The sequence below is a fragment of the Raphanus sativus genome, unplaced genomic scaffold (genome assembly GCF_000801105.2).
Source record: "Raphanus sativus cultivar WK10039 unplaced genomic scaffold, ASM80110v3 Scaffold0311, whole genome shotgun sequence".
In the NCBI taxonomy this organism is placed as follows: domain Eukaryota; kingdom Viridiplantae; phylum Streptophyta; class Magnoliopsida; order Brassicales; family Brassicaceae; genus Raphanus; species Raphanus sativus.
Window position 1 is genome coordinate 26,009 of NW_026615631.1, and position 19,988 is coordinate 45,996.

At 37.1% G+C, this 19,988-nt stretch overlaps 2 protein-coding genes and 1 pseudogene across 3 annotated transcripts; 1 reads left to right on the plus strand and 2 right to left on the minus strand.

The window, feature by feature from the left end:
* Positions 1–118: 118 nt before the first annotated feature.
* Positions 119–7,527, minus strand: LOC130501854 (uncharacterized). Of its 2 annotated transcripts, none has more exons than XR_008939921.1 (2): positions 6,441–7,527; positions 119–1,512 (listed from the first exon to the last, which is right to left on the minus strand). XR_008939921.1 is itself a non-coding variant. In XM_056996674.1 (2 exons), exon 2 carries the CDS (start codon positions 5,235–5,237, stop codon positions 4,560–4,562), a length of 678 nt encoding a protein of 225 aa, XP_056852654.1. In that variant the 5' UTR covers positions 6,441–7,522; the 3' UTR covers positions 4,531–4,559. The 2 variants fall into 2 exon arrangements, 1 of the variants encoding a protein (XP_056852654.1); XM_056996674.1 differs by lacking the exon at positions 119–1,512 and adding an exon at positions 4,531–5,237 and having other exon boundaries at positions 6,441–7,522.
* A 198-nt stretch (positions 7,528–7,725) lies between these two features.
* Positions 7,726–14,242, plus strand: LOC108809653 (vacuolar sorting protein 18). Its single transcript, XM_056996673.1, has 24 exons — positions 7,726–7,878; positions 8,042–8,230; positions 8,322–8,534; positions 8,624–8,763; positions 8,990–9,085; positions 9,433–9,500; positions 9,586–9,687; positions 9,805–9,949; positions 10,071–10,214; positions 10,334–10,453; positions 10,613–10,669; positions 10,749–10,808; positions 10,970–11,077; positions 11,283–11,425; positions 11,634–11,712; positions 11,820–11,882; positions 11,977–12,107; positions 12,194–12,299; positions 12,474–12,662; positions 12,799–13,026; positions 13,129–13,284; positions 13,365–13,526; positions 13,716–13,832; positions 13,922–14,242. Exons 2-24 carry the CDS (start codon positions 8,068–8,070, stop codon positions 14,096–14,098), a joined length of 2,967 nt encoding a protein of 988 aa, XP_056852653.1. The 5' UTR covers positions 7,726–7,878; positions 8,042–8,067; the 3' UTR covers positions 14,099–14,242.
* LOC130501853 (guard cell S-type anion channel SLAC1-like) lies at positions 14,139–16,121 on the minus strand (annotated as a pseudogene).
* Between the last annotated feature and the right edge of the window lie 3,867 nt (positions 16,122–19,988).

A 19,988-nucleotide genomic window follows, 5' to 3' on the forward strand; every position in this document is an offset into this window, starting at 1 on the left:
AAGGAAGTTTCAACACTTATCTTTTCCTAATTAACCCTTTAATATTTTGAAAAAGATAATTACCAACATCATAAAGATGATGCTCATGTGTAATCAAAATCCTATCTGACCAGATAAATAAATCGGATACTTGTAGTTATCGAATTGATTATCTTAGGAAAATACAAATTCAACTGCGCTTCGTTCAGTTTAAACCATTAATCCGGTTTGTCTGGTTTATAGCTGGTTATCTTGTTGACCAGTACGGTAGCCTCTACGATAATCTGCACTCGAGAATCCGCCCTGGAGGAGGAGGAGCCAGCACGAGCCGTGGAGGCGATCATACTGATTTGAACTGGCACAGAAGGTTTCGGACTGCGTTAGGAACCGCGAAAGCGTTCTCTTTCCTTCAGAGATTAGAAAAAGGTTTTATTCTTTTGTTTCACAAACCTTTTGAGAATTTACTTGTTCCACAAACTTTTTGAGATAAGTTTATAACAACAAGCAAGCACAACACAAGTTACCGAAACAGAATCTAAACCATCCCGGTTCGAGACCATGACAGGAAGTTAGTAAGATCCCTAGATACCAAGCATATTTGTCAAAGCTAATTAACTGAATGACTATGTAAAAAGCAAATTACAAAAAACATGAACGTGTTGTAAATAAAGAAGAGAAGAGAAGAGAAGAGAGGAATTTGTGTGTCTTATTCCATGAATAATGATCTCCTTATATAGGATACAATAGCTTGGAGACAAAGCTTAACTTGGAGTGGGGAACAAGTATATCTAGGACTTTCCATATGGACATCACTACAATATTTATAACACTTCCCCTTGATGTCCAATATGTCGAAGTGCTTTCAAAACGCCGTAGATGCTGTCTCGTTAAAAACCGAGATTGTAATGCCATAACCGTCTAGAGTTTGTAATGCGTTTGGAATACTGCCTCGTTAAAACCTTTCCATGGTAAACCCAAAAACCCAATGTGGTAAAAACGGGAAGCCATGGATAGGAAAAAGAGTACAGCCGCATTACTTCCCCTGAAGTGAATATCACTGAAGGCTTCTCAGTGATCGCATACCAATCTGCTGCATAAGCTTCCTGAGCGTGCATGTTGGTAATGCCTAAGTGAAGAGGTCGGCTGAGTTCTCGCTAGATCTGACTTAGAGGACCTTGACCTCTCCTTCTTTCTGAAGATCGTTGGTGAAGAAGAACTTGGGGAGAACATGCTTAGTCTTGTCACCCTTGATGTAACCATCTTTGAGCTGAGCTATGCAGGCCGTATTGTCTTCGTAAAGAACGGTCGGCTCGTCTTTACCATCCGTGATCCCACATGCTGTCCGAATATGGTGTGTCATGAGTTTCAACCAGACACACTCTCCGCTTGCTTCATGGATCGCCAATATATCCGAGTGATTGGATGATGTGGCTGATATAGTCTGCTTGACTGATCTCCATGAAATGGTCGTGCCTCCATATGTGAAAACATAGCCGGTTTGGGACTTAGCACTGTGTGGATCGGACTGGTAACCTGCATCAACAAAATGCTTTCATGATATTCATGGTCCATTCGGATCATATGGTTTATCTCTCTTAGATAAATTCGACCATGAATGTCGTTGTATGTCCATGATCTGTCTGGATCATGACATCATCCATAATCCATCCGGACTATGTTCTTGTCCACTATATATCTTATTCATATCCTTTGACAAAAACTCTTTATGAACTTTTAGTATATGTCCACGTTATGTTCATGAAGTGGCTATTGTGTTATAGTTTGAAGTTTAATCAAAGCTAAGCCACTTTTTGGTCAATAGGACGTTCCTCTCACTTGGATGGTTTAGGTCGGATTTAAGACCTAGAGGAACTGGTCGGAACAAGCTGGACGGGATGGATTGGTCGGGACCAGTGATGATTAAGGTCGAACTAGGTCGGACATGATCCTAGTCGGTATGGTTCCCTTTGGTCGTGAATCTGATGGATTCTCAGACCATTTGATCAATCTATTCTTGGTATGTTGGATCATAGATTCCAACCTTTATATACGGCTAATGATCTCTACTATAGATCATCGTAGTCTCTTCATAGCCTTTCCAAGAATCAATCATCTTAATCATCCTTTCTTTAAGTATAAACACAAGGAATATATTGACTACTATATGGACTGATTTGAAACGTTCTTATAGAACTTTCTACTAAGCATCACTTAGTCTTATCATATCGTGTGTATGCAGCTGCATTTCAGTCCATGAACAACGCAGGAACGATGTTGTTCTATGAGAACTTCTTTCTCATCTTTCAAGGTATCTTATATTACCTTTATATCCAGTGAGATATCCAATGTCTACTACATCTTTCTTAGATGTCCAGATTTCGATATTGGGTAGTAGCATTCACCACATTAGGAATTTATTTCCTTGTTCCTTAGTCCCTGTGAGTATCCTTGTGTGATCAAGCCATTCCATTGAATGCTTTATGTAGCAACATGTACGACCACTTGTTTGTACTTTCATGTTCTACTGCTCACGATTTTCTTTTCCTCACAAGACTCATCTGTTCACTGGTTAGATGGCGTCTCACTTATGTATTTGGCCAATACGCCCATCTCATACATTCTTTGGGTTTAACTCCACGTCTCATTCTATGAGTACTCTTACGTGGGTTAGTGATCCTCGCATATCTCTTATGCTCAAGTGCTTTCTCTTTATCACTTATGAGTGTGTGTATGTGTCGACACTTTATATAATGTTCCATCGCGTTCTATCGCGTTCTAGACATGATACAATCGATTGAGATTTTATTATTATCAGGATCATTGAATACTTTGTAGTTTGCAAGGCTACATTGTATGATACATGTACCTTAGGACCGGCCGGTCTTATCTCATTGTCTAGTATGGTTTCTCTTTCATGAACCCGAATCTATCATTATGAGCACCTTAACTTTTCTATTCGTGGTTCATTATATATGGAACATTCTGGTCTATCTTGTATAGACTTTTACAGCAACTTGATTATGTCTCTACTAGGACATTTATATAGTGGTGCTAAGCTGGTATGACTTAGTCATTCTTTCGGGTCTGTCTGGCTATCATTCTTTCTTTGTTTATGAACGTCCAATATATATATATATCTGGTCCGAGGATCTTTGCCAAGACTTGGATGGTTAAAACCATTCCACTTTTACTTTCTATTTACCAGCTTATAGCTTTCTCCATGATGTTGGATAGTCGGATTCATCTTGTATGTAATCCGTGTACCTTGGCCACAATATGATCACCTTTGTTTGGCTCATGGTCTCACTGAATTCGTGGGAGAAAGATCATGTTCTCTTATCCAACATATATTCCCGATTTTCATCTCATCCTTAGATGAGGTATTCCATCCTAGATGGCACATAGGTATGTGGTGGTTTATTCATAGACTCTTAGGATGGTCTATATCTGGATTATGACCCTTTTATCATCTTTAGACGGGAATATCTATGCTCACTTTATATGGCCTGATGTAACTTATCTTTCATACATGTATTCTTGTGGTGTACCCAAGCTTATAGACTTTTGAAGTCTCAACCTTATAGGTTATGCCTTTACGGCCAAGCTATAATGCCTTATGGCCTTCAGCCATGCTTATCATGTTCGGGTTTTATAGTATGGTCATGGACCACACGGAGTGTTTATTCTCCCCCTCATGAACATGCTATAAAGTACGTTTGTTTGTCCTCACTTAAACGTAATGCTTGGACGGTCAGCATGGTTTTAGACCATGATACACGAATTTGTGGTCTGGTCATGATCACGGGTTTTGTTCTCACTATCCTCATGATCAGATTATACTTTCGTGTTGCTTGGAACAATGAAGCCTACTGAGTTTCCCTTGTGTACATGTTTCACAACGTGAGATCTTATGGGATAACTCTTTGTGCCTTATTAATCAAGTTCAGACCAGGATGGCTAATCCGGTCATGCCATAAAGTGTATAAATTCGTTGGTGAACCTTACTGGTTACCTAGGCTTTTATGCCTTATCACACCGATCCTTAGCATAGTATTAGATCAGTAGGGAGAATGTAGTCTCGACCTCTTTTATATGTATGCCTTTGGCGATTTTCATAAGCTAAAAGAAACATTTCCTTTTGCTTTGCTCTGCCCATTGGTTTATTATTGAAACCATTTTGATGTGGCTTGTAATGCCATTTCGACCTTTACTCCCTCCTCGACCATGATTGGATCTACAACCACGGTTATTGTGGTATCCTTGTCCACGGCCAGTGGGGATTTTGGGTCTCTCTCAATGGGTCTTAGGTGATAAATTTCGTGCCTCTTAAGGCCATGCCTTAGGCGTGGTGGTCTAGACATACTCTTCTCGAGTTTTCATTCTCATTTGTCAAAAAAATATTTTTCAAGCAAATCAATCAAGATAAAAGAAAAACTTTTATTAATGCTATGAAATTTGAATGACAAATTATATTTAAAACAAAACACCAAATCATAAGTATGAAATCAGAATGTCAAAAGGCTTAAACAATAGCCGGCCAGTCCATAATAACATCTTGGACGTGGCTCACATTTGGTTCTCTATTCAATGAATAAACCAATCTCATCATCTATATGAGTCCACCCGAATTTTCTTTTCTTAGCTTCTTCAGCATCACCGTATATCATCTCACATTGATACTCGGCACTTATCTCCATAACATAGTCGAGTTTGTCGAGGTTGACTTTCCTTTTCTGCTTCTTTTCCTCAAGAGCTGAAAGGTATGAGAGAATGTCGTAATAGGTTGTGAAACCTTTAGCCTTCTGTGATAACAACACTTCCTTTGAATGGATCGTGTCACGAGTCTTGCTTAACAAGTCATAGTTTGTTATCACTACACCACATAGTTTAAGACTATAGGTGATTCTCATAAGATCAAAGTGATAGTCATCCACGGATTCATAATCCTGGAACCTCAGAGCCTTCCATTCTTTCATGGACTCATCTAGTAGTGGCTCGAAGAACATGGTGTTCAATCTCGACCAGAGATCGTAAGGATCGTTGATGTAACTGCACTCATCATACAGATCCTTCACGAGATGCTTTTTCATTATCAAAACAGCTCTACGCCTTTCATATGCAAGGGTATCATTGCCGTATTTGATACACTTCCCAAGTCCTTTAGACTTTAAATCGGCTGAAGTGTTCATCGCCCAATCAAGGTAATTGTCTCCATTGAGATCAAGGGCTGGGTAATCCGAGTGATGGAGTCTCAACATCTGAATCATATCAAAATGATTTGTGTTAGTACATACAATTTTCTGATGCCATTGGCTATCCAAGAAATAAAAGGCACTCGGCTAGTATGTAAACAATAAAGCCATATGGCTTGTGTGACCAATGCCATTCGGCTATTACACAATTAAATCACATTGCCAGCAAACAAATAAGAGGGCCATACGGCCAGTTTGCATTCTCTTTAGAAATTTACTTTCTCATAACTCATCCATCACTTAATCAACTTATTTGATTTATAAATCCCTTGAAAATAGTGGGATGGAAGAGTGCATGGTTTAGCCATACCATATGGTATGCTACATCGACCCATGCGATTTAATGGTCTAGTAGTACCATTCGGTACACATCCTCGACCAAATAAAACGGATCGTGATTTAGCTGCACTGTGGTGCGCATCATCCATCACCGGTGATTGTGGATCACCGTGGATCATCGAGGATCACCGTGGATCACCTTGGATCACTGATCATCGTAGATTATCGCGGATCATCGAGGATCATCATGGATCATAGATCAACGCGGATCATCGTGGATGATCACCGTGAATCATAGGTGAAAAATCTAGTTGCACCTGAGGGTGAACATCATCGACCATTGATTTTGTTTTATGGTCTAATCGTACTTAAGAGTACGTATCATCGACCTTTACTTCATATGGTCTAGTCATACCTATTGGTATGCATCATTGACTTAAAAGAAAATCATGGTCTAGCCACACTATGGTGTGCATCATCGACCAAAAGATGTGGAAAACATTAACCTTATGTTTTGTTTGGACATATAGCGTGTCATCCTTAAAGGGGTATCACTTGTTGTCCATACAAAACGAAAGTCATGTAATCACATGCTTTATATTTTAGGATTTAGGGTTTCTTAAAATCAGATTTAAACTTTAAGGATTAGGGTTTAAAATTCAAATCTGTTTTTAGGATTAGGTTAAACATTGACCTTAAATTTTGTTTGGACATATAGCGTGTCATCCTTAAAGGGGTATCACTTGTTGTCCATACAAAACTAAAGTCATGTAAAACTATTAAGGGTTTAGGGTTTTGATTTTAAAATAAACAGAACTAAAATTAACCAAATCAAATCGCAAAATTTTTAAATCGGATTTAAGATGAAGAGAAGTTTGAAACCCGAATTGCTTGAACCACAAGTAAAGATTAGGGTTCTTGAGATCTTACCTTAATCTTTGCCGATCTTTTCTCCTTGGTTCCTCTTTTAGAAACCTTAAATAATCAACAATGAAAGTTTCAAAGTTGGATTAGTATGAGATCTAAGAACAATAGAAATCGAAATTAAGAGAGATAAGGAGTTGGCGGCTATTAGGGTTTTGGATGATCTTTGACGGCGCGGCTTGCACTGGGAGGTGACGGCGCGTCTGGAGTCGGATTGATGCGTGGTCTGCGGCTCTGGATTCGTCTCGTCAAGAGCTTCAATTTGATATATTACTCGCCGTCTGGATCCTTACGGTTAGGGAGATATGACGGTTTAAAGTTGCGGCTGAAATTAAGGTTTTTGTGGTCGCTGGATTTTAGCTAGGGTTTAGAGTCTCGTGCTGATAACGTGTTGTAAATAAAGAAGAGAAGAGAAGAGAAGAGAGGAATTTGTGTGTCTTATTCCATGAATAATGATCTCCTTATATAGGATACAATAGCTTGGAGACAAAGCTTAACTTGGAGTGGGGAACAAGTATATCTAGGACTTTCCATATGGACATCACTACAATATTTATAACAGAACGTAGAATATATATATATACTATATTTATTTTATTATATTTCATTTACATTTGACATTGACATATGCTTAGTACTTGCCGCATCTAAACATTTTCATATCAAACGTAGATGAAATATAATAAAATAAATTAGTTTAGTGAGAGTATTAAAAAGAACAAGGGAGAGAAAAGCAAAACCCCTGTTAGGAGGTATAAAAAACAAATGAAGTCATCTTGTTTACGTTGTGCTTGTGCATTAGCATCTATAGTCCTCTCCCTTGTATGATCTATCTCATGTGTAGGAACAACGAGCACTTGAAGAAGCACACTCGGATCTCGTTTCAACACTCTCTGTTTGAAGTATTCGGATTCGATTGTTGTTTTCCATTGCTTTGATACACATTTAAATCTCATGAGAGGTTTCATCGCCAGTCTCTCTAGAATAAGCTCAACCACATCGTGAGGTAACGATTCCATTACTCAAGACCAATATGTTTTTTTTTTCTTCTCTTTTTTCGATTGAGCTGAAGTATAACTGATTTTAGAATGTAACTAGGAATCCGTAAGAAAAAGAAAAATGAAGTTTCAACACTCATCCTTTCATGATCATGTGTAATGAAAACCCATCTAACCAGCTAATAAATCGGATTCTTGTCGTTACTGAATTGGTTCTCTTAGGAATTGCGCTTAGTTCAATTTAAACCATTAATCCGGTTTGCTCGGTTTATAGCTGTGGTTAACTTGTTGACCAGTACGGCACCTTATATTCCAAAACGCTGTCGTTCATTCGAGAGAGAGAGAGAAATATATACGCCGGAAGCCACTCAAACAACGGTGTCGTTTTCGTATCCGGGACCGACATCTTCTCCTGCTCGCCGATCAGATCCACCACGACGGAGGAGGTAACTATTCCGATTGTTGTAAGCAGTTTTCGATAATTATTCACATTTGAGTCAGAATTGATATAAAAACTGTTTCTGCGATTAAGAACCAGAATCTAGGAGGTGATGGTCGTGAGCTCAAAATCTGGATGATACCTTATATATAAGTCTCTTCTGTGTACAGTTTTAAAACTAGGAGGGTGGGAAGAGATGGATCAAGGAAGGCAAGTGTTTTCAGTTGATCTTCTAGAGAGATATGCCGCGAAGAATCGTGGCATGATCACATGTATGGCTGCTGGAAACGATGTAATTGTTCTGGGAACAAGCAAAGGATGGATCATCCGCCATGATTTTGGAGTTGGGAGTTCTTATGGTAATACCTTCATTTTTTCATCATAGTACACAAATCATCTTTTTTCAGTGATTAAAATGTTACAATAATGATCTTTATTTTGGGATGTTAGATATCGATCTCTCTGTTGGTCGAACTGGGGAGCAATCGATTCACAAGGTTTTTGTTGACCCTGGTGGTAGCCATTGCGTTGCTACGGTGACTGGTGTTGGAGGAGCTGAAACTTTTTATACTCATGCTAAATGGCTTAAGCCGCGTGTGTTGAGCCGCTTGAAAGGTTTGCTGGTTAACTCGGTCGCTTGGAACAGGCAACAGATTACAGAAGGTTATGCTTCGGTGTTCTATGATGAGTCTTCTTTTTTTCTTTTTTTCCCACACGGGTATTGATTTTGTTATGTCATTCCCTGAGTTCAGTTTCAACTAAGGAGATCATCCTGGGCACTCAAGATGGTCAGCTATTTGAGATGGCTGTTGATGAGAAAGATAAGAGAGAGAAGTACATCAAGTTTTTGTTCGAACTAGAAGAACTTCCGGAGGCCTTCATGGCTTTACAGGTACTACCGTTTTATTTTGAGTTGAAGCTGTAATGACCAAATATGTTACTTTTTATTGATATTGTATTAGTTAAGTTGGTGGCGGTTCTTTTGTTTGATAAGCCATTAAGTGTGAATGAATTTGGGCTAGGTCGAAAACTTTTATCCCCGATGAGTTTTAGTCTCTCCGATTAAACCATGTTTCCTTCATTGGCTTTATTATTTCAATCACTGTCTTTTTGTGCAGATGGAAACAGCCAACATCAGCAGTGGAATGAGATACTATGTGATGGCTGTAACTCCCACTCGACTCTACTCGTTCACCGGGATTGGAACATTAGAAGTAAGCTAAACTCTCTTCTGCTATGACTTATATCTCTCATCTTATAGTTTAATAGGGAACATTTAATTTCATGAAGTAAAATCAATTTATAATCATGATATGAAATGGTAGCATTAGAGATTAAGTGTAAGGTTCATGATATTAGTGAATTGGAAACATATGGAGCAGTGTTATTCTCTATGGTTCTATGGTTAGGCTTCAAAGGTGAATCCTGATTTTTCTTCCTTTCAAATATCAAACCAAAAGATTGGATGCAGCCTCCCATTGTTTTGGCCCTCTTGCTTCCGTATTTATGATCTCCTTAAATTTCGTTATTGAATTTCTAGTTACTAAGTTTTTACTTCCAGTCTGTTTTTGCTAGTTATAAAGAACGTGCAGTTCATTTTATGGAACTTCCTGGGGAAATACCAAACAGGCAAGTGCGAACTACCTTAGGCTCATTTGCGTAATCACAAAGCGTAACCCTGCTCTCTGACCATATATTGTTTGTCATCTTTCAGTGAACTACATTTCTTTATAAAGCAACGAAGAGCTGTGCATTTTGCGTGGCTTTCAGGAACAGGAATTTATCATGGTGGCCTAAATTTTGGTGCTCAACACAGGTAGAATGACGGTACCAATATCTCTGTGAATGAATTGCTGGGATATTTGTATTTGTTACCCTCTTTCATATCTTTTGGTTATATCATTCTATTACTTGACTGAAACTTGCTTGGTAGTTACCCAAATGGTGATGAGAACTTTGTGGAGAGCAAAGCGCTCTTAGACTACTCAAAACTGAGTGATGGCACTGAAATAGTCAAGCCTAGTTCGATGGCACTCTCAGAATATCATTTCTTGCTTCTTATTGGGAATAAGGTTAAGGTATGTATTGGACAGATGTAGTTGATACATTTCTCGTTGCAGTTTCATCTGGCTACATATGTGTTTTATTTCACTAGTGGGCTAACTTTCTTGTTTCTGCATACCTTATATGTGGGTTTAGGTAGTGAATCGGATAAGTGAACAAATCATTGAAGAGCTCCAGTTTGATATAACGGCAGATTCAGCTTCGAGGGGCATAATTGGACTTTGCAGCGATGCATCTGCTGGTCTTTTCTATGCGTATGATCAGAATTCGATCTTTCAGGTCTGTTTTTGGGGTTGGCTTGTACTCATTGATTATGATCTTGGTTAACTACTTAAGTAAATTTCTCTGATATCTTGTACTTTTTCTTCTCAATTGTGGGTTTTGGATATCTTCTCTAGGTTTCTGTGATTGATGAAGGCAGAGATATGTGGAAGGTTTACCTAGACTTGAAAGTTTTTGCTGCAGCTTTAGCAAACTGCCGTGATCCCCTCCAGAGAGACCAAGTTTATTTAGTTCAGGTGATCTTTGATGTCTGTCACCGTCATTTTAGTTAATAGGACATGTTTCTCATGCCATTCCTGTCAAATATGTATCTTTCTGTCGCCTGCGTATAGCCCGTTTGCCAAAAGAATCTCTCTGGTTTTGATAATGTGTGAATTGGGCACCCTCTCTTGCAGGCAGAGGCTGCATTTGCCGACAAGGAATATCTGCGAGCAGCATCATTCTATTCCAAAGTAATTTCTAGGTCCTTTGTTTTATTTTGCTCTAGCATGATATAGTTCATTTTGACGTGGATACATGTTTTCTTTGCAGATCAATTATGTAATATCTTTTGAAGAGGTTACGTTGAAGTTTATTAGTATAAACGAACCGGTAAACTTTTTTATTTGTATTTTTACTTGTTTTAAACATATACCATAAAACGCATTTCAGAACATCGATCTCTATTTCCTTGCTTGCTGTTTTGGAGAGAAAAATGTGTTTCACATGTGGGCTTTAATATTCACCGGTTTGTATTGCTTATGTGATTGCAGGAAGCTTTGAGAACATTCTTGTTACGGAAGCTTGATACTCTTTCAAAGGATGATAAATGCCAAATTACAATGATATCAACATGGGCAACTGAGCTGTATCTGGACAAGGTTTAACTTTTGCTTCTATGCACAACTTATTCTCTGTTCTCACTTCTTAGTAAACACATATGTTGGGGTTCTTATGTTCAATAGATATTATATAGTTTCATGCTTCATTTTGTGTAGTGTCATATTCCTCTTGTTGATTTTGCTTTCTGGTTTATTTCTGAGTCTTATCGTATATCGGTGTTTTTGGTTCTTGAATGTGGATTAGATAAATCGGATACTTTTGGAAGATGATACTGCTATAGAAAACCGTAACTCAGAGTATCACTCAGTCATTCAAGAATTCCGTGCTTTCATGAGCGACTGCAAGGATGTATTAGATGAGGCAACCACCATGAAACTTCTAGAGAGGTGATTTCCACAAGTATCCCAGGCAATATACTAAAATCTATTTTAATCCAGTGAGCACTTGGACCTTTATGATGATGGTGTTTATTATTTTCTGGAATAAGCTATTCTCTTTAACACTGTTCGAAGCACATCTCCTAGGATCTCTTGCTTGCAGTATTGAACATCGCCTTTTCTCTTCTTTCATTTTTTTTTTCTGCTTTTGTTGTAGTTATGGTCGGGTTGAAGAGTTGGTATATTTTGCAAACCTGAAGGAGCAATATGAAATCGTTATTCACCATTATATTCAGGTGGAGGGCGTGATAAGTTCTATATTCCTAATTACTAATTCATAGAGATACGAAAATATTACTCAGGCTTGTCTAATTTACTGAGTTTTTTTTTCTCTATCTGTTAGCAAGGGGAAGCAAAGAAAGCTTTGGAGGTGCTCCAGAAATCTTCAGTTTCAGATGAGCTTCAGGTGTGTAAAAAGTAACAACAGGTTCTTTTTCAAAAATGTGGTCTCCGAATCTTTGCTTCGTCATGTAGCTAAAATATGTTTTAATATATTTCAGTATAAATTTGCGCCAGAACTTATCATGCTCGACGCGTATGAAACCGTGGAAGCATGGATGGCCAGTAAAAATCTTAATCCAAGGAGACTAATTACTGCAATGATGCGTTACTCAAGCGAACCACATGCAAAGTAATTACCCACTTTTCAACTAAATTTCCATTAACGCTCTGTTTTAAACCGACCACTAACTCCTCAGTCCTCATGTTAAAATACAGGAACGAAACACATGAAGTCATAAAATATCTTGAGTTTTGCGTCCATAGTTTGCATAACGAGGATCCAGGGATTCACAATTTACTTCTCTCATTATACGCCAAGCAGGTCTGGTTGAGTCTCTTCAATATTTTCTTTGTTTTAGTCAATAAACTTTAAGAAGCATGTACTTAATCCATAAAGCAACATCATTACTATTTTTCTTTTCCACTTGTAATATTATGACAAGAATTTATAAAAAGTGATACATAATGGTTTTCATTTCATATATCCAATTATCAGGAAGATGACAGTGCCCTCCTCCGTTTCCTGCAATGCAAATTTGGGAAAGGACGAGAGAACGGTCCTGAATTTTTCTACGATCCCAAATACGCGTTGCGCCTGTGTCTCAAGGAGAAGAGAACTCGTGCTTGTGTCCATATATACAGCATGATGTCTATGCATGAAGAGGCGGTGGCCCTTGCTCTTCAGGTAATAATTCCCTTATGTCAAAATTGTATCATCTCTTTCTGTCTTCTGTGCGCAGTCTTTAGATTATGACATATTAAGAAACAGATCTGCCACCGAAAGTACTGAATTCGCTAGAACAACTGTTTCTGTTTTACAGATTGACCCAGAACTTGCTATGGCTGAGGCTGATAAGGTTGAAGATGATGAAGACTTGAGAAAGAAGCTGTGGCTGATGGTTGCTAAGCATGTCGTCAAACAGGAAAAGGGAGCGAAAAGGGAAAACATAAGGAAAGCGATTGCCTTTCTCAAGGAAACTGATGGCCTTCTAAAGATTGAAGATATTTTGCCGTTCTTTCCGGACTTTGCCTTAATTGATGACTTCAAGGTTAGTCAACTTCTTCTCTTTTCCAGGCACACAAACAGCTATTTCTTGGCTTAACCAACTTGCTTCTTCACTCCTATTATTTTTTTCAAAACCCTTGTACAGGAAGCGATATGCTCATCTCTGGAGGATTACAACAAGCAAATAGAACAATTGAAAGAGGAGATGAATGATGCCACACGTGGTGCAGATAACATTAGAAATGATATCAGTGCCCTAACTCAAAGATATGCTGTAATCGACCGTGAAGAGGAATGCGGGGTATGATAAACTGAATAGCGTTTATCTAAGTTTTTGGAAAATAACCAGCATACCTTATCCATTTCAACGTGTATTACTAGGTTTGTAAACGTAAAATCTTGACGATGACCGGGGATTTCAGAATGGCTCAGGGATATACTTCATCCGGACCACTGGCTCCTTTCTATGTTTTTCCTTGTGGGCACTCTTTCCATGCGCAGTGCCTGATTACACACGTCACAAGCTGTGCACACGAGGAGCAAGTAAGTCTCTAACCATTAGAACTTTTTTCTGAGTTCCCTCTTATTTACCTCTGCGTATTATATACTGCAATTTTTAGCGGTTGTTTATATTTACTTTAACAGTAGCGTAGTTCTTTATTCTTACCGTAGTTCTTTATTTTAAAAATGATGATTTCATTTTTGGATTGGTTTCCCAAAAAAACTGTCTAGGCCGAGCATATACTCGATCTGCAGAAGCAGCTGACATTGCTTGGTAGCGAAACCCGGAGGGATATAAATGGTAATCGGTCTGATGAACCTGTAACTAGCACAACTACTGCAGACAAGGTAGAAACATTTGTTTCATCTTTCGTTTTATTTTTCCCTATCACCTGTTAACATCAACGGCTTGACATACTTTCCTTACCGTGAGGCAGCTTCGATCAGAACTAGATGATGCTATCGCCAGCGAATGCCCCTTCTGTGGAGAATTAATGATCAATGAGATCACTCTGCCTTTTATCAAACCTGAGGAAACACAACACTCTGCTTCATGGGACCTCCGACCACAGACAAACTTAGCGAACCAGAGGACCATTTCTTTACCTGTTTGATTTGTGTAACACCGTGATAGCTTTGGAGTTGTGAATGTGATTTTGAGTGCGAATGTAATATTATTATTAAACATGCTTCTTGAGATACATACAATAAGTTTGATACCTACTTGTAACTCTATATCTAAATGCTCTCTTGACTTATTTCGATCTGAAAATATCCTTTTGTTGTTCGTGATTTTCATCAGTGATGCGATTCGTCATCGGGTTCAATATCCTTTTCTGCAGATATTTTCTTGGCCAGAGCCTGCTTGCTCCAGCGCTTCAAGTCATAAGCTCTTTTGAAAGGTTTCTTCTCCTTGCTAAGTCTTTTATTTGTAATAGCGATTGCAAGATCGTTCGGGAACAAAGTTTGCCAGACAAAGCCGTGGAGAAGCGTGGAGACGAACAAAACGCAGACCATGGCCGAGGAAAAGAAGGAAAGAGTGAGTGCTAGAGCTCGGGTTGGGACACAAGGTACTGCTTCCGCATACTTTATTGTTGCTACTGAGGCTGTTGTCATAGGAAAAGTATATGACCACCACGCCACTGAGAACCTGCACATGATGTTTGCCACTTAGTTGCATCAATACATCTTAAAATCTTCATTGTGTAAAACCTGAGATGGACTTACTTAAACCCGGTGAAGAAATTGATCCGAACTACAAGGGAAATGTATAGGAAGAGTGCAATGAAGAAGCAAGTTCTTGAACATCCGTCGAATTGGCCATAGATTGTGTTCCAAGCGATACTTGCTGCTGATGGTGCAGCTATGAACATAGAGTAGACAGGGTGAAGCTCTTTAGGCAAAGCTTCACTTGTGGGAAGTCTTTGATAAAGTGTTACAAACATAACTAAGTAATGTGCAAAACCTACTGCCCACAGGAACTTAGCTACTTCATTCCACCCGACTTTAGAAGCTAAGATGGCTCCAACGAAGTTCCCAACAATAGAAAGATGAGAAGACGGGTTTGCGACTTTGCAGAGTCGCCTTTTCCCTCCGGACAACCATTGTCCGTAAATCTTAAGCTCAAGTAAGAAGTAAGGACCCATGAAAGCGCACCAAATGGCTGGATGGAGGGGTTTTCGCGAGAGCACGGGAGGTACGCTGATGGCTAGAAACATGCAAACCACCCAAGGAGCGAAGAAGAAGTGACTCGAACCGGATGGAAATACTCTCTTTTCACAGCTTCGAAGTAGAAGATGCATTTCAGCATGTAAGTGAAGGAGACAGAGACTAAGGCTACTAGTGCCAATAGCCATATAATTAAGTTGATCATTGGTGGGATGTGTAAGAAGTGTGTAGCGGGGCTTTTAGCTAGCGCAAGCCACAAGACAGCTTGGCTGCTAAGTCCTAAACAGATACCGTAGCATCCTATAGGGAACCTGAGAAGAAAAGGCCATTGCTCTTCTTTTGGAAGAAGAATATCTTCATTGTCCTACAAGAGAATAGAGTCAGAACTAAGTAGTACAAGCTTTGAAGAGAGAAGAGGAGGAAGGAGTTGTTACCTTGACTTCATCTAACTCGGGTCCTCTAAGAGCAGCAAAGTATCTTCCTGCAGAAACATTTTCATTGATAGATTCATCTTTGGTCTCACCATCGTCACCTCTTAAAGAATTCTCGATGTCTCTCTCCCTTATTACAGAAGGCAAGAGAGAGTTTTGTTTGCTGAGCGTCGATTTGGTTCTAAAGATACTGAAGTCCCCTTTACGACCATCTCCACCACCGTTGATGATTCCGCGTGTTTCAAACCCCGCAAAGCTACGACCCACTCCTCGGTAAACTCTTCTTCTCACCTCTTCCTTTAGATTCTCTGTTGAGCACAGAGAAGCCCGTTTCTAGTACACCTGTCTGCTGAAACCGGTATGGTCGTTGTCTCCCTCGGTTTGGTCCTCTGTTACCGTAAATCTAAATTCTTGTTGTTGTTATCTTTCTGTTGCGGTTCTTGCTCTGTATCTTCTTCTGGTACAACTTCATTGATGTCGGCAAAGTTGGAACGAGGAGTTGATTGTTTTTGCTCCATTGATACGAGAAACTCAGATACTTAAAACAGAAGAGAAGATATTTCTTTTCTAATCTGTGAGCAAACAAGTTGATGTATATAGAGAGAGATGTCATGGACTACGTTTAAAGTTACAGCTTGTGGTTAATGAGCAGAAATGAGAAAGCTTGGTGCATGGTGTGATTTATGGTGTACGTGAACCAGTACGTTCCTGTAAAGTTTCAAAAGGTTCTCGTGAAAGTGTTTCGATCATCCAAACAACTTGGAGAAAGGAGAGACGATGAAAGAACAAAAGGAAGAAAAAAAGGCCGTTTCATTAGTCACGAGACTCAAATGCAAATCCAAAGTTGAGTCATAGGTTGGACCGGTTCGGCAGGGTTCATTCTCCATTTCTATTGGCTATTGATTCTGAGTCACTCTTAGACTCCTCTTTGGTAAATCTTAACAAATGAAAAATAACCTTCACTTTATTTAAATATTTACAATTTCTGCCACTGATATTAATAATACAGATTTGTATTATTTTGATTAAGCAGCATTTCACACCACATTCCAAACTAAATCGTCAAAGCTCATTAACATTTTCAGACCTAAATGGCCTGAATTTATATATCTTTAACTATAAAATCTCTAACCACCATCAAATGAACTCATAATTCACAATCAGCATAATTTCAATATCTGCATGAAATTGTTTAAAGAATTTAGTAAAACGAGATTATTGAATCCATTGCCAATTATTTTATTAAAATAGTGTTACAGCCAAAACTAACACTCCCTCTGTTTTTTAAAGATCTATGTTTAAGAAAAAATTTGTTTTAAAAATATACATTTTTTTACCTTTTCAATGTATTATTTAATGAAAATCTGTTAACTTCAAGAAACTAATTGTGTTTATTGGATTTTATTGGTTAAAGATTATGGAAAATTGTTATTCACAAAAATTAATGCATTTTTAATGTGATTTCTTAATATATGTGAAAAGTCTAGAATATGTATCTTAAAAAACAGAGGGAGTACATAACTATAATATTGTAACTGTAAATAACATTTTAAGTATTACATGAACCATATAAAATTAAAAACCATTCGGGCTGACTAATATTTTATTGATCAATAGGATTCAATATTTATTTTAATTTAATCTTTTAAATATAAAATTGATGTTTAAAGATTTTCTAATGATTTTGTTGCACCTATCATTAAAACAATATATCAACTAAGTCGGATATATCAATTCACTATTCTTAAAATCTTTAATTATCTTAATAACTTAACATAACAAACTCCTAAATTAAAATTATTGCATTTATTAAAAAAATACTTTCTAATCATGGATTTTATAGGATCAATTGATTACAACATCTTTAGTATATTCCAAACTTTAAATACAACTTATCATTATGTGATAAAATTTAAACATAAATATTTACAAAATATTCCTAACTTTTAGTATATTTTTTAATCTACACGGCTTGCAAATCAAGTTTTATTTACTACATCATATCTCACTTATAGAACTATATATATTTCATTCTAAGTTGAAGAAAAACATTTACATCTAGATCAAAACCAAAAAAAATGTTGAGTAATGCAAGTTTCACACCTCTCAAAAACGTGCCATTTAAAAGTAAATAGTGATCTCTCACGTCAAATTGCTTTATTTCTGGCAACAACACCTCATTCGGTGGGAAAGACTCTCCAAATGGTTTTTACCAATGAATATGTAATTTTTGAAAAATCAAATATATTTTTTTTAGGTTTTCTGTTTATCAAATATAAATACTTAAAACATATTTTGTAGGATGAAAAGATTCATGCTTCATGCAAAAAGAATCACATTTTAAGTGTTCAATGAAAACTACCACTTGAAAAATGGCGTATGATTGAAAATTTTCCATTTAGCAACTGTCCAATATCGGCCAACAAGCCATCGTAAAATATGTTTTAGATCAGCATAGAATATATTATTAACAACAATTATTAACATCACGTTTATATAAATATAATAAACATCAAACATTACAAACCAAAAAAGAAAACCTGATATCGCATGACAGATGTGCGGCTTCAAGACATTGTCGAATGTGCCCCACAAGTAACGACTCAACACAGCTGATAGGGTTGAAGGATTTTTCCTTCACAAAACCAGGGCCAATGATCACAGGGGATAGAATGCAGTATTGGAGTGGAAATTGAGATGTTTATCGTGCTCTTTGCCAAGTATCTTTGGAACCCTTGTCACATCTATTTTTAAAATTCTATTCAAAAAAAAAAACCGCACAAGCGCGTAGATAAAAATATAGTTTCTTTTAAAAATAAATACAGTTACCAAGCTTGACAAAAAAAAATACAGTTACCAAGCAAAGTGCCTAGATCAAAAACACAGTTCATTTGTTTCTTGGTTCTGTACTATTTGTGTAAGTTGGTTTGGTAGATGTGTTGAAAGTCATTACGTCCCCTTAACCAAACTACCAAATTCCACAACATTGGTTAGTAAAAGACATGCAGCAAATAATTTTTTGGGTTGATGAAAACTATCAAGAAATCGGTTAGTTCAATGTGTTTTTGATAGCAAGAGATTGGTAAACACAAGTTACTCAAGTGTTTGAAACCATAAGATAGGTTCAGTACTACAATTTTCTACCGTTCCCATGGAAATATGATCAAACTTTGTAAAAGTTATTTAACATAAAATAGGTTTAGTACTATAATTTTTTATCGTTCCATGAAGATATGATCAAACTTTGTAAAAATTATTTAACTATACGCGTGGTTAGATTTATGATGAGAAATTTAGAGAGGTAATTATGTACAATCTATACATGTAGATATGGTAAAAACAAATTTGGAAAAATAATACAAAAAGTTGAGCAAATTGCCAAATAGCACCAATTATATGGATAGAAATAAGAATATAGCATATATTCTTCTCTTTAAAGAGATTTTCAGGAATTTGGTCCTTTGTTGGCTTTTACCTCCTTTTATCCAAACAATAAACTTTAAATCATGGAGACAAAAAACGAAATAATACAAAAAGTGACAACAAATCAATTAGTAACCTCACATGGATTGGCCCAAAGGACAAACTCACATACAAACTCACATACGCTGTCTTTTCTCTCTCTACTCTTATTTTCTTTTCACAACTTTTCAATAAAATAAAAAATTTACATAAAAAACACTCCATGAGATGTGAAAAAGAAACATTTGGTTCGCCAACCAACACGTTAGATCTCTATAAAATCATATATATGCGACAATGAAATCACAACAACTTCGATATAGTTACATTCTATATGAAATGAAAGCATGAAATATAAGAGTTCTATTAGTTATATAGAAGCCTCAAACATCTAGTAGTGTACCGCCTAAAAAGGCTTACTATATTGGAACACACCTAGACAAGTAAGTCTAATGATAGATTAAACCCTACATTAGCTAAAACATCAACATCTTATCAAAACCTATTTAATAATACTTATTGAATTTTAGATGACACGTTTCTTTCATCTGAATGGAGCATGTTTCGTCAATTATAGTAAACAACCGGAACACTAAAATTATGTGTATTTAAAAAGAACTGTTTGTTGAGGAAGAACAAACTCTTAAGCTACGCCCAATACTTTCAGATCAAAATTTATAAGTTACAATCATATAAGAATAAAAAATGTTAGAATTAATAAGAAATGAAAGATACAATCTTATTTATTTTAATTCTTCACCCTACTATTCCCTTTGTGTTATATATATTCCCTTTGTAATATCTCATAGTTTAAACCCAATCAGTCTAAACCATTTACAATTAAATTGATTCCCCCCTCTCCCCTCAAATCGGTTCAAACCCATTGCAAGAATTCCAAAAGAATCAAGAAACTTAAACCGAAAAATATCGTAAAAATTTAAAA

Excerpts from the sequence above, each read along its gene's own strand:
- LOC108809653 (XM_056996673.1), top strand. The coding sequence starts at position 8,068 with ATGGATCAAGGAAGGCAAGTGTTTTCAGTTGATCTTCTAGAGAGATAT. Across the intron at positions 8,535-8,623 it reads CAGGCAACAGATTACAGAAG|TTTCAACTAAGGAGATCATC; the intron begins GTTATGCTTCGG and ends CCCTGAGTTCAG. Across the intron at positions 11,883-11,976 it reads CAGTTTCAGATGAGCTTCAG|TATAAATTTGCGCCAGAACT; the intron begins GTGTGTAAAAAG and ends AATATATTTCAG.
- LOC130501854 (XM_056996674.1), bottom strand. The coding sequence starts at position 5,237 with ATGTTGAGACTCCATCACTCGGATTACCCAGCCCTTGATCTCAATGGA.